The sequence below is a fragment of the Lates calcarifer genome, linkage group LG8 (genome assembly GCF_001640805.2).
Source record: "Lates calcarifer isolate ASB-BC8 linkage group LG8, TLL_Latcal_v3, whole genome shotgun sequence".
Classification (NCBI taxonomy): domain Eukaryota; kingdom Metazoa; phylum Chordata; class Actinopteri; family Centropomidae; genus Lates; species Lates calcarifer.
Genome location: NC_066840.1, coordinates 4,435,451 through 4,452,107, shown reverse-complemented (window position 1 = coordinate 4,452,107; position 16,657 = coordinate 4,435,451). Strand labels below are relative to the sequence as shown.

The 16,657-nt window shown below is 39.8% G+C and overlaps 1 protein-coding gene across 4 annotated transcripts; it reads left to right on the top strand.

Annotated features, from left to right (window-relative positions):
- Positions 1–229: 229 nt before the first annotated feature.
- Positions 230–9,523, top strand: ap1ar (adaptor related protein complex 1 associated regulatory protein). Of its 4 annotated transcripts, none has more exons than XM_018669818.2 (10): positions 231–435; positions 2,395–2,443; positions 2,531–2,557; positions 2,993–3,024; positions 3,145–3,241; positions 3,429–3,527; positions 4,443–4,504; positions 5,228–5,301; positions 5,449–5,571; positions 6,713–9,523. In XM_018669818.2, the coding sequence occupies exons 1-10, from the start codon at positions 365–367 to the stop codon at positions 6,982–6,984; spliced, it is 906 nt and encodes a 301-aa protein (XP_018525334.1). In that variant the 5' UTR covers positions 231–364; the 3' UTR covers positions 6,985–9,523. The 4 variants fall into 4 exon arrangements, with proteins under 4 accessions (XP_018525347.1, XP_018525340.1, XP_018525334.1 ...); XM_018669811.2 differs by having other exon boundaries at positions 4,440–4,504; XM_018669831.2 differs by lacking the exon at positions 3,429–3,527 and having other exon boundaries at positions 230–435.
- The last annotated feature ends 7,134 nt before the right edge of the window (positions 9,524–16,657 follow it).

Sequence of the window (16,657 nt, the reverse complement as noted above, 5' to 3'; positions counted from 1 at the left end):
GAAATGGCTGGTGGGTGCCAAGATGATCATGTAAATTAATCTATTAAATATTTCCATAAACAGTCGTAGTTTTTCTCTTAGCATTGCCTCCAGCTGTAAGAAGCAATATGATTAAATCTTTTCTGAAGGTTTTGAAGTCCTGTCTCATCCTCTGCCAGGACCTGGTCACATTGAATCATAAACTACACTGAGGCGACAGTAGGCGGTGGTGTTGAACATTTCTCTCTGATATGTCATCAAGCGGAGAGGAAGGAGGATGAGGAAGTAGCTGGAGAAGAGAGGACTGGACATGGAGATGTAGCTACCAACAGTAACGCACCAGCAGCTGTCAGGCAGCTAGATATTAGTAATATTTGACAATGCGATGGGTAACTGCTGGGCTTACTGTGTCGGCCTCTTCAGGAGAGAAGCCAACAGGATCCAGAGGGGAGGCGGGTAGGTGAAATGTGGCTTTAGCTTTGGCTGAGCTAACTAACTAGCATCACCTGAACCAGCGTATCCGCTTACTGCTAATGTTAGCTAACAGCTGGTTAGCCGAAAGCTGTCACCACAGTGTACCTGGTGAGGCTCTCCGACAGTTCTGTGTGTCAGCCTGGTCGGGATGTTGTAACCGAGAGATAAAGGCCGGTCAATGAGATACTGGATATGCTATGGTGCGGTCTCTGAGGGGTTCAGCCTGCAGTCAGACAGTGCCAGCAGGATTCAAGACCCCACCCCTATTGTCAACAGTCTGGACATAGAGTTAGCTGGGTCTCATTAGAGGAGAGCACCAACATGACAGACCGAGCTGGAGCTGTTGAAGAGCTCTTTGACAATGACTGTAGACTAATACCTGGACCTCATAATTCAGTTTAACAGTGCATACACTTTCTCAGTTGTATGTGTCCAGCGTTACTTACCGTCAGCTATGACACCAAATTTAATGTTAATAATTAATGTTTTTACCCCGTGCTTTGTTAAGATCAGAGAAGGTTTGTTCTCCTCCAGCAGCAAGCTGTTTCACACTCAGTCACTTCCATGTGTTTCCATATAGGAGCTGACACATACAGCAGTAGACATAAAGTATTAGTCTGAGTAACTGGCAATTTGGAAACCTCATTGCTGCCTGCTCCCAAGAGGGCATGCTGTAATACTGTAAAATGACAGCCATTTTGATTGGAGTATTAAAATGTAGGTTTTGTCTCACACTACATGCAATAAATTAGTTAAAGTTTCCTATGACCTGCTAAAGGTAAAAGCCCTGGTTCATTGCAGACTTCTTGACATGCCAGTGCAGGGAAACGACAGGTGTAATCAATAACATTAATTATTGCTTCCCTCTAATTAAGGTCCTGGTGTTATGTTCACTGTCATCACTCACTAGCCATCACTGATGTTATTAGGTTCACCTGCGCCTCTTCTGCTCTTACTAGTGTACTGTAGATTTTCTGCTGTATGTGATTCAGTGTTGATTAACCTTCTAAGGAGCAAACTGTGTTTTTGTTAGAATGGCACATTCCTGCTCAGTCAGTCCAGTCTATAGACAATAAAATCATCACTCTATTTCCAACGGATCACTGCTGTTTGTTTTTTATACTGACATTTCAGTATTTGTTTTGATGTGTAAACTTGAGTAGTCACATGTCTGTGTCAATAATGTGAACTAGACAGACAGACTGTACAAAAATGGACAGAATGCCTGAACAAAACATTTCCTTAAAATATAAATATACATAGACAACCCCTTTTTAAAATCTAGCTTTTGCCATAGCCTGTTGACAAATACATTATTTCCTTCTTTTTTTAATCTAGCATCATCTTTTACATAGCTAAATGAACAAAGGAAGTGTGTTTCTCTCCATCAGAAAACCAGACAGAATTTCCATTTCCACACACATTTCCAGAATTAAAGCAATCAAATGGCTGCCTCCATCAAATTTAATTATCCAGCATTTTCTGATAACAGCTAATGCTAACAGCTGAACACACACAGTATGAAGTTGCGGTGGGTTAGTTACATTTACAGTAAGAGCATTCATCAGAGGATGTTATAGGTTGTATATGACATACAGTATAATCGGTAACTGAAATGAGCAACATATTCATTCATGGTGCAGTGATTCTAATCTGTATATAGTCTTGTCTACATTGTTTTCATTCAAGTAGACAAAGCTGTTCAAAAATTACAAATACATAGGTGTAAAGCCAAAGATCTACCACTAACACATGGATGATTTTATTGTCTATGTCCTCTTCACAGCTATGAGATTTTTACCAACAAGCCCACCTATCACTGGGTGTATTCCTTCAACTATAGCTACTCAATTAATTCCTTTCTGTCGATTTCCTCCTCCTCTTGTCACAAGCTGTCAGTTCACTGTCAGTGTATTATTCTTTTCTCATTTGTTCTTACAGATCCAAATATTTCCGAAGCAGTACCACAGGGGAACATTATACAATAGAGGTATGAGTCATACATTTACTAGTTGTGTTTTCCTTTTTTTAATGATGCCCATAATGTCATGTCTAATTGTGACTTTTAATTTTGCAGTTTGAGAATCTGGTAGAGAGTGATGAGGTAAGTCTGGCCATCTTCAATTTAACAATTTAAGGAAAGCATTGTTAGTTACTTTTCTCTCAAATCTGCCATTGTTCTTCTGCTTGGGACCCAATTACACTGTAAAAGACTGACTGAGTGTTTTATAAGATATAAAGTCTAATTAAAAGCTGCATTATGCTGGTACTCCCAGGATACTTTTTAATTTCAGACTCCCATCAGACTTTCCATGAGATAGCCATTCTCTGGTGATGGATAGAAAATGATGGGTGCACCCACTGCTCACCAATCACTGTAATATGGCAGACTTCCATTATTCCTTCCGAGGAGTAACTCGATTACTGTCTGCAGAGTCCCAGACTAGTAGCACTTGAGTCAAACAGTGCAGCATTGAATATGTGTTTTACTCTGGACGTCACTGCTCCATGGTCACATCTTGTGTTTGTTGCATTGCAGGGGGAGGGAGAGAGCCCACAGCCCTGCCCGAGGTCAGAGGTCTTCTAAGTAAAAAAATAACCATCTGTATTATCTGACCAAAAAAGACTTCAAAAAGATTTGAGCAAATAGCTAATATTTGATATATTTTGTTTGTTTTTTTTAATCACCAGACCTATCAGTGAAGATGAGATCAAGCACCTCAGACAGCACCACTACGCTGCAATCTCAGACAAGCAGATCCTGATAGACCAGAAGCTACAAGCTGAGGTAAGACACAGTTTAAAGCAGCATCTTTAGAGCGATCTGTCTTTGTTAGAGTAACAGCCCCCATTATTTCATTTTATGTTTTAGACCTGTTTTTGCTTATTTTTAATTTGCTGCGTTGTTTTTTCTGTTTTGTAATTTTGTGTTCTGTGTTTTTTGTGTTTGTTTCATTTTTGTTATTTCTGCTCAGTTAGAGGCACAAGAGGAGAAGTTAAGGCTAGAAGAGGAGGCTAGAAATGCCGCCCAGCGCGAGGCCGCCAGGCTGGCACGTGAACGAAAAATGAAGGAGGTGAGGCGACACTGAGCGCTCCCTTCTGCCAGTTTGACTTACTGCTTGGCTAAACAGCTCCTCCTCTAACCTACTGGCCCTGCACAGAGGCTTCCCAGCATTTCAAGTCCTCAGCCTCCTGTGTCTTAAAGGACACAGTTTTATTTTCTCTGTTCAATCTTCTGCTCAACAACCTGTCTTTGTTATCCAAGCAGGGAAATTGCCGTCTGTCTCAGTGCTTCATTTATCTGGCAAACAATTTGTAGCATCGTTAGCATTCTTAATCATTCTTTAGCCAAAAAATCAATGGGTACAGCCCAGCTGCAGTGGAATAATGCTAACTATCTGTATTTCTTTATAGTAATGATGCAAAATATGTCCCATTTATTTCATTGGGCACTTAAGGATGTAATAATTTGCAGTAGATGATGTGTAATATACATCAAGGACAAAAGTGCCAATAGACATAAAACTGGCAATGGACCATATTTATAAGTACAAGCAGTGAAGTGAGAAAAAAGACAAGGTCCATGCTGCAGGATTTTACAGTCATTCCAGTCCCCACAATCACATTAGGCATCATGAACACAGAAATTTGGACTGTTGGAATATAATAGTATTGCAGCAGGAATTTTGGTCTATATCACAACTTCACATTTCCCTGTAAAGTTTCAAGGAAAGACCTGAAAATGTCTTTTATTATAATAACAAAAAGACACTGCTAGATTTGATATTCCTTAATTGCTTTTCACGCCACATTCCACTACGTCTTTGGTGTTGCTTATTTTTATTGAAGTTATTTGCTTACATGTTTCCTTTATAGCAGTTACATGTCCTTCTGTTAAATGTCTTAAATGAATATATTATGTCTTTATTCTAATAATGGGAAGATATGATTTTTTTTTTTAACTTGCTCTATGGTGTTTTTGTTAGCAGCTGTCTGCCCAGAGGACACGGGGGAAAGCAGATGGCTCTGGCAGTGAAACTCAGCAAAGAAAGTGAGTCATTTAAGTTCACCAGACAACAGAATAGTTGTTGAGCTGAGGACAGACTGTGGTCATGAGGTATCAGGAAGACAGTAATGCTGGATCTGTTTAAAGTTGCAGTAAGTTGAATCTTTCATCCACCTCTTTTGGTGGCAGACGTAAAGAAATATTTGAAAACCAGAACTTCCAGCATCTGTTAAATCACAGCTCTATCTGTCAGCCCCTTAGATGTATGATGTTACCATTTGTTGTTGTTTGGCGGAAAGACTGTTTCTTTTTTAAGCTCTCAACAGAAACATTGATTTAATGATGTGAGAACTCAGTGCGTTGCTGCAGTTACGCAGTGTGTAGGCTGCAGAACTAATATTAAAGCACTACAAGGTATCCAGTCTCAGAATTCAATGCTTAACTAATTTTCACTTTGCCAGAAGGGAGCTGCGAGCTGACAAATCCTCATCCTTTGCAGTGGTAATGAAAGGAGGCAGCATTAACAAAGCTGAGCACAGTATCAGCTTTCACTTCCTCCAAATGTTAAGAAGAGGTTGAAGTAAAAGCCTTTGCAGAAAGTTTTATTCAGGCTGACTGAGTTTTTGGAACGGATGATTATTGTGCATGCATTCCTGGCTGTCCAGCCAGTGTTATGCAGTATTTTGTGCAGGGTTTTTTTGCAGTCCAGTGAGTGAATGGACTTAGAGTTGTGTTACTCTTGTGTTGATTCATTATGGTCTGTTTCAGACAAACCTCTGGGGAGGATTTTGATGTCTACCTCCAGAATGTAAAAGCCCAGTCTGAGGCTTTCAGGAGCAACAGTGAGTGAACCTTCAAGCCTTGGTTTTATTAACTTTAATAACATACATATATATATTTCTGCTGTTAAATCTTTGTATACTGCATTTCCATGAAAAGGTGTAAGAGTTATGTCTGCTCTGTTGTAATAATTGTCTCTTTTTACTCAGGACTTCCCTCTGACACCAATGTGGTGACTCCCAACACAGAGTGCAGCTGGGATTTCACCACTAAGACCCGCTCCACCAATGATGACGGGACCTCACTGGACCTAGAGTGGGAGGATGAGGAAGGTGAGACTTCTATTTTTGCTTATATGAAGCTGTTAATTGAGTCCTTGGCTGCAAAGTTGAAAAAAAAAAAGGCTGATCCATCAAACATTCATGTGGCATTCTGTTTAGAGGTTCGATCGCATCGAAGGACCAAGTCAGAGCTTTCTCTTCCTCCAAGGGAAGGGCTCTGTTTCCCAGCCAAGATTGATTCTATTTTTCAGTGACACTGCAGCAAAGAGGAGGAGGAAGAAGAAGCAGAGTAGGCATCAGTATATCTTATATCTTACACAACCCTCCTTGATAGTCCCATGCAAATGTTTAAGTAGAAGACGTGGAACAAGTCAAAATCAGCAGAGACACATTCTGAAATGTAGGGATATTCAGTACCATAACATAAACCCTGCATGCTTACTTGTGTTCTTATATGTTGTTCTAAGGTGGGGCACTAGGGACCCAGGTCCTCCCTGCTTCACAGGGATGCCTCTATATTTTACATGCCAGGGTATATTTATATTTATTTGTCACGGCAAAACTCTGTGTTTCCTATATTACACCCTAACGGATATAAACAGTAATTTCAGTTGAGTCAGCCACTCCATTGTGTGGTATTTTTACTCATATAAAGGGTCTGAATACTTCTTCCACCGCTGAAAGTCACAGAATAACACTAACTAACTAACAGATTGAGGCAGTGCTATTCCAGCAGCTCCACTGTTCTGCTCAGTAAAATGTCAGTGGAGTCTGGTAGTGAGGTCTATCCATAATGTTGTCAGACACTTAAAATAGCAATCTGAGCCTGTCAGTGGTATAAACAAGCACTTTGGTGGATGAACTTTGACATGGACACTCGCCCTTTGGATTACAGTGGGGGTTTACCATTCTTGCTCAACACTGCACAGATTCCAATGATTTTTGTCCATTTACACCCAAAAACATGGAAAGGTTAAGAAATACTGTAGTTATCCTTTAAGTTAGGTTTCATAAGTTTCATAAAAGACATAATGATACAGTTAAATTTGATATGTTTTAAATTTGGTTTAGAGAGTCTTCTGTAGGAGCGTGCGTTGCAGCCCCTCTGAGCTGCCAGATTACCGCCTGCAGCAGTTTCTGACTTTCAGCGACTTCTGCTGTCAGAATGAAAGCTTGCGTCCTTGCCTCGCAGGAATCAATCGAGCTCTTCCAGCCTGGGAGAGGTCTCGGACGGAGGAGGACATCCTGCGTGCAGCCTTGAGGCCCGGCGGCAAGCAGATGAACAGTGGCCCAACCTCAGCCTCCGAGGACTCCAACGCGCTCGAGTGGGAGAATGATTTTGTGAGTACTCACCCAGAGGACAGTGCAAATGCTGAATTTGAAGGGTTTGTCAATCCCGTCCTAGACACTCCCTCTGAGGACGCCTCGGACTCTGGCCTCAGGTCGGACAACCAGGACAGATAGTGTCCAGCACCAAAGGAGACGTTTGTCGTGTCCTCTTCATGTCAAAGCTCACCAGCTTTTTGCCTCATGAAATGGAAATGTACTTTCTTGCTCTTCATATTCTGTAATATGAGACCGATGCTGCGGTAATATGTTGTGGATCTCTGCACTACTTTACATTGTAGTGATGTTTTTATCAAATACTCATTTTTCAGTGCCTTCATTTGCTAAATTAGCTGACCATTTTATGCATTGTAACTGATCAATTACACCCATTACCATTTGACACATTTTTCAGTCAGTGCTGAATTTCAACACACAGTGCCCAGGTGGTCATATTTAAACCAATATGTTGCCAAGTTACTCTGAGGTGGAACTTTACTGATGGCAGACTGCTGCTGTAGGAGCTGTGTATTATACTCACTGACAGATATGGACACATTTCACAGGTTGTGGGAGGGTGGTCGAGCTGAGTCATTAATTAAGGTACACTTCTTAAATCCCAGTGGGGGGATTTGTTCTCTGCATTTGACCCTTCCTAACTATTTAGCAGCAGTAGACAGTTGCACAACAGTACCTGGGGACCAATTGCAGTTCTGAGGTCAGCGTCTTTCTCACTGGTAATAGCAACTGCATGTATTTTGGGCCAGGAAGAAACTCACATAAGCACAGAAATGACATCCAAACTTCAGGAAAAAAAATTCTTCTTGTCTCACCTTTGTTTCAGTTTTGTTCTCCAGATTTATTAATTAATTGCATGATGGTAAAAAAGGAACTAAATTTCATGTTAAGGTAAAAGGTAAAAAGGTAAAACTAGACCAAACTGTTTTAATAAATCAGTAGAGTATTACAGCCACTGTTTCAACATTTGAGCCTGGACCCAGGATTATTTCTTCAGTTTCTTAAATGTTCTTTTGAATCATGGGTTGACTGCTCAGCCTGTTTTTCTTTAGGTTTTTGTGTAACAATGCCCTGAAATAAGGCATGTATTTTGGGTAATGTTGTCAGTGCATGCACTTTGACAAGAAGGCTGCACTGACATCAGCTGCAGTCCTCTGTGAGGTTTTATACTGTCAGTCCTAATCTGATACAGAATAACACTGTCAATATTGGAGCCAAATGAAAAACATTGTAACTATTTTATGCTATTTTAATAGATCAATAGAATGAGTACCTAATGAGAAATTCATTTAACCAGGCTCAAAAAGAAACTTCCGTATCTGATTAAATGTGTCAGTCTCTCAGGACAAACAGCCTCCAGAAAAATAAAAATAAAGACGCATGAAAACACCATCATTGTCCTGTTGCAGTAATATATGCTCAGTAGTATTATGTGTCTAAATTTACACATTTACCATTAGTCCATTAGTGAACATCTGACAACATGAGACCTTTTGTAAAACAGTGTAATTAAGCGCATACAGTGGTTCATGTTCATGGGTCCATTGGTCTGGGTTTATGACTGGAATTTTTCAAAGATCCCCCAACTTCAAAACTGCATTTCAGTTGTAATAACCTGGGTTCCCATAACGCATATGGAATATAGAAATACAAAATCCTCACATATAAGAATCCGCAGTTACCAATATTTTGATATTGATACATATTTCTACTTCCTATTCTAAATCTAAGTATGTGTCATATGTCACATATCCAAACAACTGCCTTAAAGCAAAATTGTTAAGCCGTTAATGTGGTTAATTGTTTTGAAATACTGGCAAATAATGGCAGAATATACAACACAGGTGGAATATAGGAGGAGACAATCTCTACCCTATACAAAAATCTCTCTGTTTACAAGCTTCACAAAAGACACTGCTGATTTCTGATTGGTCGGTGGTGCTTGGTGTTGGAATTTATTCAAGACGAATCGTTTTTGAGTGTAATGTACATCTGATATGAAATGAAATCCAAACCAGTTTCTCTGAACTAAAAAAACATTCCTAAATCTTAATAATGTTAATGATGAAAGCAATATTTTGTGGGAGTGAGATCTGAAATTAGATGCAAAAAGACCCAAGTTTACCAAACATGCAAACATTGTCTCTGTGGCCTAAACATTGTCGTGTTTGAGGCTATAATTGATCCAGTGCTGCTGTCCAAAGGAATCTGCTCTGTACATTATTGTAGTTCTCGTGCATCACATTTTTATACCCTGACATTTTGACCCATCACATATGGTTGAGTTGGGACAGTAGTGTTTCACACTGATTCTCTAATCTGTTTGAATCAGAGGTAGCTGACAGATTGCACTCTAATGTGTGGACTTTTAATTTGACATTCACTGAAAAGATGCACTTGTGTGAAGAGGAAACTGTGCACTACTGTTTAAGCGTGTAGACGGGACACGGGTTCATTTGCAGACATTTTACTAATTAATAGTTGAGTGTGTAATTTAAAAAGAGAATTGTTTTTAAACACATTTCAATATTATGTTATTATGTTCTGCTGTGGTTACACAGTCTCTGATTAATCACTGTAATTTCGTGTTAAAAAAAACTGTACCTGAACATTCCTTGTCACACTGAGCCTAAGAAAAAAAATAAAATATAAAAAAATGTCTTGGACATCACATGCATTCACTGTAATGAGCTGGTGTACATGGGGTACAAAGCACAGCTGGGATCTGATACATTTTAAGTAACATTATTCAACAGAACCATCATCAGTTTTAATGGTCTTGCTAGCTGTTGCTAGGGAACGTAGTTATGTGAATCTTTTTGTTTTTCAAGTGATATTTCACTCTGGCAGAATGTTTGAATCTCTCTAATAAATATACAGAAAGTACAAGTGCTATAGACAGCACTGAAGCCAATTCAAAGTCGTACTTACCTTGCAATACGATTTGAAAAATCACAAGAGTAAATCTAAGTTCTCCGCATAAGAGCTAAAAGGAGTCTAAAAAATACAAATTTTGCTCCAACTGTGAAAATGTTTTAGAAAGGTGAACTATCACTTTGAGATCCTACATATATGTATGTATCATAAGCCAACAGTTGTGGCTACCTGTAATTTATACCCTGCACTGTGTGTGTTTCTTTGATTGTGATCTGTCATAGCTCACCACCACAGTCAGTCAGAGGTTCAAGTCCCTTTAAAGGAGTCCATACTTTTACATAGACTGTTTGTGACACTGTAGGCACCAAAGCCTGTTTACTGTGCAGATAATCATTTTCATAAAAGTTGGTACTGGTAACTGGTTTCCTAAAGTCATATGACTTAGTCAAGGACAAACAACCTGAAAACTTCCTCAGTTGATGCTGAATGTATTCATCTCCTTATACTACGCAATTGAATTTTAGCTTTAAGTGTGCTATTTGTTGCTTTCAAATCAATCAAAAAAGAATGTGAAAATGTAAGTAACTAGTGGAAAAGTTGCTAGCAAAAGTTGAACTTGGGTTTTCACAAAACACAGGTCACAGTTTGTGCAGTATGTTAACAGCTTAAACAGGATGGGTTTTTTTCCGCTACAACCAGCAACTCGCAACCAACAGCATTAAATCAGCTTTTCCTCTGAAACTGTTGAGGCTCCCAGTGGAGCACCCTGCAGGTCATCCACAGTGGTTCTGCATCTGACTCAGTTTTGGAATGGGCGGTCAAAAATCTGCGACGTTTCTCAAAACTACATGTCCTTTTGCTGCTCTGTGTTTAAAATACAACCGTGATTCAACTTCCTGCCAGTTCATGAAAGTGTTACTCATCGGCTGTTCTGAACACTTTGTGCCTGGTGTAGCTTTTCTGTGAAAAATCCACTGTGAACAGGAAGTAATATATTGTATATTTCTGTTTTTTGAAGTAATTAGAAAAAGACATGTCGTCGTTACCGGGCCATGATAGAAACTTTGTCTGTGCAGTCGAGAAAACAATGACACATAAAACCACAGATCAAACTGACCTGGTTAATTACCCTGTTGGATTGACCCTGTTGGGTCAATCAAACCAAGTGCAGTGGTTAAATATGTCACTGATGATGGCCTAACACCAAATATGACAAAATGGAATATAATCAAACCTACCAAAGTTTTTACGTTTAAAAAAAAGGAATGTAATAGATTATACAATATGTTAATGTTATGTAGTTTATTACCATACTTTTAAATCTGATGTTTTTAATCACACTGCAGCAAGACATTTGGCAATTGTTACACAAACACTTACTACAAGCTTTTTTTTCTTATCAATTATGTGTCCATATAACTTTAATCACTCATTTGTCCCTTGTTTGTCACTAGAAGGGAGTTTGTCACAGAACTGGACTCAACTCTACACTTCAAGTGGATTTTGAGGGGGTTCAATCTTCTTTTCAAGGTTGTTCCAGTAGAGACTGTACAGCTTTACTTTGTTTTTAGCTTGGATGTCTTGTAAATAAAAGCTGTCTTTGCATATTTCCACTGTCATGGCATATTTCTCTCCACAAAGGTTGTGGAAGTTTTGTACATAAATGAGTAAAATATTTGATCACTTGATACTATGGTTTGGGTTTTCTATGGCAAACTTTGCTTAAGAAAACATTAGGATGTATGAGTGAATTTTCCAGAATGAGCTCACCACCACTATGTCACTGTTCATAGTGAATATTTAATTAGACCAATGTAAACTGAAAGCTACATTGCAGCAACACTGTGGAATTGGAGTTGACGCAACCTCTTGTGTTTTGTTATAAGAACGGCATCTAATCAATTCCTCTGCTGGTTATATTTGAACACGTCATTACTGTCAACATTCAAAGGTTTCACAGACGTGGAAAATGTTTGGGGAATTTGGAAGATTTAAAAGCAGATGGAGCAGACCTCTTTTAGACAAGAGGCAGTAAACTTTTCTCCCTCATGGCAAGGACCAAATCCTGACCTGGTATGAGTGTGACAGTAAGGTTAACTGATAGCTGATTCTCATTGCCAATCTATAATAAACATATGAACATGTTCCAATGAAGGATTCTTCTTCTTTATTAAGACAATATATTGATGATATTGATGACATACTGCTTGGTCAGGAGAGGATTTACACAACAGAGTAACAGATTATGAAAACATTCAGTTAAGGCAGTACCTAGGCAGAAGCATATTACATTGTTGAAATTGTTCTTTTGTGTTATGCAACGTTATCCCTAATGTTACATCTCTGTCTGCATGGCTTAAGAGAGGCAAACTAGAATAAAGAGAGAATAAAGTTTGATTAATTATGTCAGTAAATCGGCATGTTGCAAATACACTGATCAGCCATAACATTATGTTCACTGGTGGATGAAGTGAATAACACAGATTATCTTGTAATAACACAATGTTCTGCTGAGGAACCTTTAGTCCTGACATTTATTTGGACGTTACTTTGTCACGTACCACCCACCTAAATATTGTCACAAACCAAGCACACACCCCTCCAAAGGCAACAACACTCCCCAATGTCAGGGGCCTCCCCCAGCAGGATAATGTTTAGGTCCCCCTCATACTGGCAAAACAGCTCTGACCAGCTGGGGCTTGAACATGGGATCTCTGAAGATCCCCTGTAGTTTCTGGCACCGGGACATTGGCAGCAGATCCTTAGGGTCCTGTGGGTTGTGGGATGGGACCCTCCATGGATCTAACTTGTTCTGGATCACCCCACAGATACTGGGTCAGATTGGGATCTGGGGAGTCTGGAGGCCAGGTCAACACCTGGGGCTCTTTGTTGTGTTCCTCAAGATATTTCTGAGCAGTTTTTGAGGTGTGGTGGGAACATTATTCTGCTGGGGGAGGCTCCTGACGTTGGGATTGCTGTTGCCATTGGGGGTGTGTGCTTGGTCTAAAACAGTGTTTAGGTGGGTGGTATGTGTCAAAGTAACATCCAGATGAATGAAGGACCCATGGTCCCTCAGCAGAACATTGTATTGTAACAAGATGATGAATGTTATTCACTTCAGCTATCAGTGGTTTTAATGTTATGGCTGATCAGTGTATACTATAATGCTGAGCCTAGGTTGCCCACTAGTGGTTGAACATGGTCGCTGTGGTTCATTTGCAATCTGAGGAGTGAACGAAGAATCCGCACTGCCATCATTATCCTGCCAGAGTAACGGTTAGTCCACGGAAATCGGTGTGGAATAGTAATTATTAGTTCGATTAATTAAAGTTTAACGAATTAACAACGCGGGGACAGCTGAAGTCTCGAACAACTGACAACAAAGGACAACAATACACAACAAACCGCAGCGCTCCAGACTGAGTGGAGCCATCAACTTGTGAGACGTTCCAGAGCCGCAGCACGACCACCGTAAGAGTTCCAACTTGAACACTGAAACATCCAAAACTATTTTAAAAGATCGGGTATTGTGTTTATTTTGTTACAGGTTCAGTTATTCTCCTTATAATTAACGTTCATGACCGTGATAATTTATCAGCAACTCTTAAAGGTTGGCAAAGTTTGTTCATTCGGAACACTCTCTGATGTATGCGCAAGGAAAATAAGTGAATGTATTGAGAAGTTAGTCTCTGACTGTACTGCTTTTGGGACAAAATATAAAACAGTGGTTATAGTTTATGTTATGGTGAAGATTTTTGTAGTAAATGAGTAGTAAAATCCTCTGCTGCAACACCTAAGCGAGCACTAGTTTGTCAGTACAGCGGAGTGATATGTACTCCGCCTCTCCAGTCTACTTGTCTCCGGGATCTGGAGGACATGGCACGGGGAGACGGAGAGAAGAAGCGGTGGAAAAGGAGAGAAAATATTTAAGAGAGTAGGAGCTACAGTCTAAACGCTCAGAAGAAAACACGTTGCCATGGTTTGCATGCACTGTTGAAAGGTATGTGAGTAAACGTCTATTTGATTAAAAGAGTAGAAGTGAACTTGAGTGAGCTACATCAGTATGGTACGCTGGGCAGAGGCTCGCTACTCTCCCTCGGAGGGCTGGGCTAACAGCTAGCATAGCTTAGCCTTAGTGGTGAGAAGTTCAAAAAGTTTGTGGAATGGAGGAAGAGGAGGAACGGTGAAGTAACTGAGGCTAACCGTTAAGAGGTAGAAAACTTTGGCTCACGACGTTACATTTTAAAGACGAAATAATGTCTTTAAACGTTAGACTCCTTAACTAGACAGTGATAGTTGTTATACGGTGTCGGTGACAATAACTTAAAGTTAAACAAGTTGTGTTCTGTTACCGTTGGCTAAGCTAGTTAGCAAATTCTCGAGGTTACTTACATTAGCCTACTACATACTAGGGTTAGCTAATGCCACTGAAATAATCTTTTATAGTCTAACTGTGCGTGTTAAGCGGTATAGTTGAATTATAGCATGACTTAAAGCTATTTTTACTACTGTTTGGGGATTTGTGTAACGTTAGATGAGTATTTTTGAATCCCTTTTCTGTCTTTCTCTGGGTGGGGGGTGCTTACTACTCACCGAATCGTTCTTCCATATTGTCTGTTCCCTGTACTTCATACTTGTCAAGCATTTCAGACATATCACACAGTACAGCAAAGTATTGTTCTTGTGTTTTTCGTATTTTGAGTGTTTTTGCAGACCCTGTTAAAGCGAGAATGAAGGCATCACTCACTAGTATAACTCAGAGGAGGCTAACCTGTGATAAATAACTACTTTATGCAGGCCTGTGTAACAGAGATTTCAGAATGATTTTCATTGTTTACCACCGCTTCTTTTCCAGTTTGTATGGAGTAGTTTGGGCTTTGGAAAGCACTTCAGAGAAGTATTGATTTTGGCATTTGTTCTACAGTTGGAAGTATGCTGTGCTTTGAACTGTTACAATATATGAAAATTGTCCATGGAAAATCTTAACAAAATGCCTCTCTTGTGGACAGTAGTCAGATAGTAGTCAACAGCAAGGCTGAGTTTGTACAATGTGTCAATTTGGGAAATTCTTTAGACTGCATTTTTCAGTATAGAAAACAAACCATACTCCTAGTTGTAAATTTATGTCACTGATATGCTCAGATTTCCAGAGAAAGCCAGTGATAGTTCTTGTAAGACTGACCACACAGCATCTTTAATCATGGTTGGGGTTTATTTAGCAGTCTGTCGGGGCTTCAGATCTCCCCACCAACCTCCATTCATTCAGAAAGTGACTTTGTAAAAGTGTGGTCAAGGTTGATGTGATTTTCAGCCTTTGATGGTGAAAACACAAAGAACTACCAGTGTGAACTCTTATCAGTTTGTAAAGAGGGATCAGTTGTAGTTGAAGGATTAGTAATTGAGATTCAAATCAGCTTTTGCTTTTGCTTTACTTGTCCATTCAGGCAAGTTATTTCTACCATGTGTTGATCAAACAAGATGTTTCCTGTGTTTTGGGCTGATTGGACCTGTCTTTAAGTTGAAATCTGTTACTTGTCATTGCTCACCCAACAATGAACTGATGAATCACTGCTGATCCAGTCTAAAAGAGGCCTTGTTGTATCAGGGTCTCTGACTGGGCAGGCTATGTGGAAACAACTACTGAAACAGTCTGGTGAATGTAAGAAAATACAAACTCTGAACATATTACAGGCTGATAATTTTTGCCCACATGTCCTACGTCAGGCTTCCCTCCGCTTTCATGTGCATCTAGAACAATGAGCAGTGGAAGTGGGTGCTGTGCTGTTGGACAGCTGTGGAGTGGAAGGGAGGGATGGGATGAGGGAGGAAGCAGCTCTTTGTGGTCACATCCTTTTCGATGAGGGCCGGTTTCACAAGCCCCCAAACAGCTGCTACAGGCTACATGTGTTTGACTGTTTGCTGGGGCTGCAAGATAAAGACTTTAAGTGTCATATATCACAGCGTGGTTTGTTTCACACATGTAGTTGTGCAGTAGTGTGTTCAGTGCAGTAGTAGGTGGAACCAGTATTTTGAAAGGACACTTAATGGAGACATCCTGATGCAATACTAATTCATTTTAAGGTGGTGATTCAGTGTTACATTTTTTGTGACTTGTGATTGAGCAATGCAGGAGTGGGTGATGAGTACTTTTCCCATGATGTATATTGTATCATTACTATCTTAAATAAGGGAACTACAGTTTCCTTAAACATTTCTTTAGTCATCTATTTTGTTCTTTCTAAGCTGACCTAAAATCAGATTGGTAACTTTATTTTCCTTTCTGTTGGCAGGAACATTTTTTTTTTACTGAAGTGCATCTTTCTTGGCATCCTCACCTCATGCTTTCTGTGCACATGGTCAAATAAAGGTGCTGAACATGTTGTCTCAGCCCGTATAACCTTATCTAATTGGTGAATACCCTCTTTTGCCTTACCATCTATAGTCGCAAGAAGAGAACATTTGTAGCAGTTAATTCCCTTTTTAATTTGCTGATCAATCACAGCTGTATGTTTGAAAGTAAATACTCCACATTTTGACACTACAACATTTCTTATTGTCATGTATTGTCATCCTTTCACATGCTGCGTGGTAGAGCAGCTTGCCAGCTTTACATGTTGGCCATTTGTTTGGTTTTAAGTTTATTATTATTTCGAAATTTTAGGGATGCTTGCTTGTTGATTGATATAATGCCAAACAAATCAGTGTGTTGTTTACATGTATCTGCTTTCTTTCTCTGTTTTTTCAGGGGGCTGGCGGAGGAAAACACTGACTGTGTGTTGGTTTGAGAAGTCAGCCCGGAGAGGAGTTGGGAGGTGTTGATGAGAAGTGGTCAATACCTTATTTCTAAGCCTGTCAACTTTCACCAGTGAGACCTGCTGCAGCGTGTCACTTCGACAGAGGTCCTGATCTCAGCTCC

Coding starts and splice junctions, on each gene's coding strand:
- ap1ar (XM_018669811.2), top strand. CDS start 365: ATGGGTAACTGCTGGGCTTACTGTGTCGGCCTCTTCAGGAGAGAAGCC. Junction 3,528..4,439: donor GTGAACGAAAAATGAAGGAG/GTGAGGCGACAC, acceptor TGTTTTTGTTAG/CAGCTGTCTGCCCAGAGGAC. Junction 5,572..6,712: donor AGAGTGGGAGGATGAGGAAG/GTGAGACTTCTA, acceptor CTTGCCTCGCAG/GAATCAATCGAGCTCTTCCA.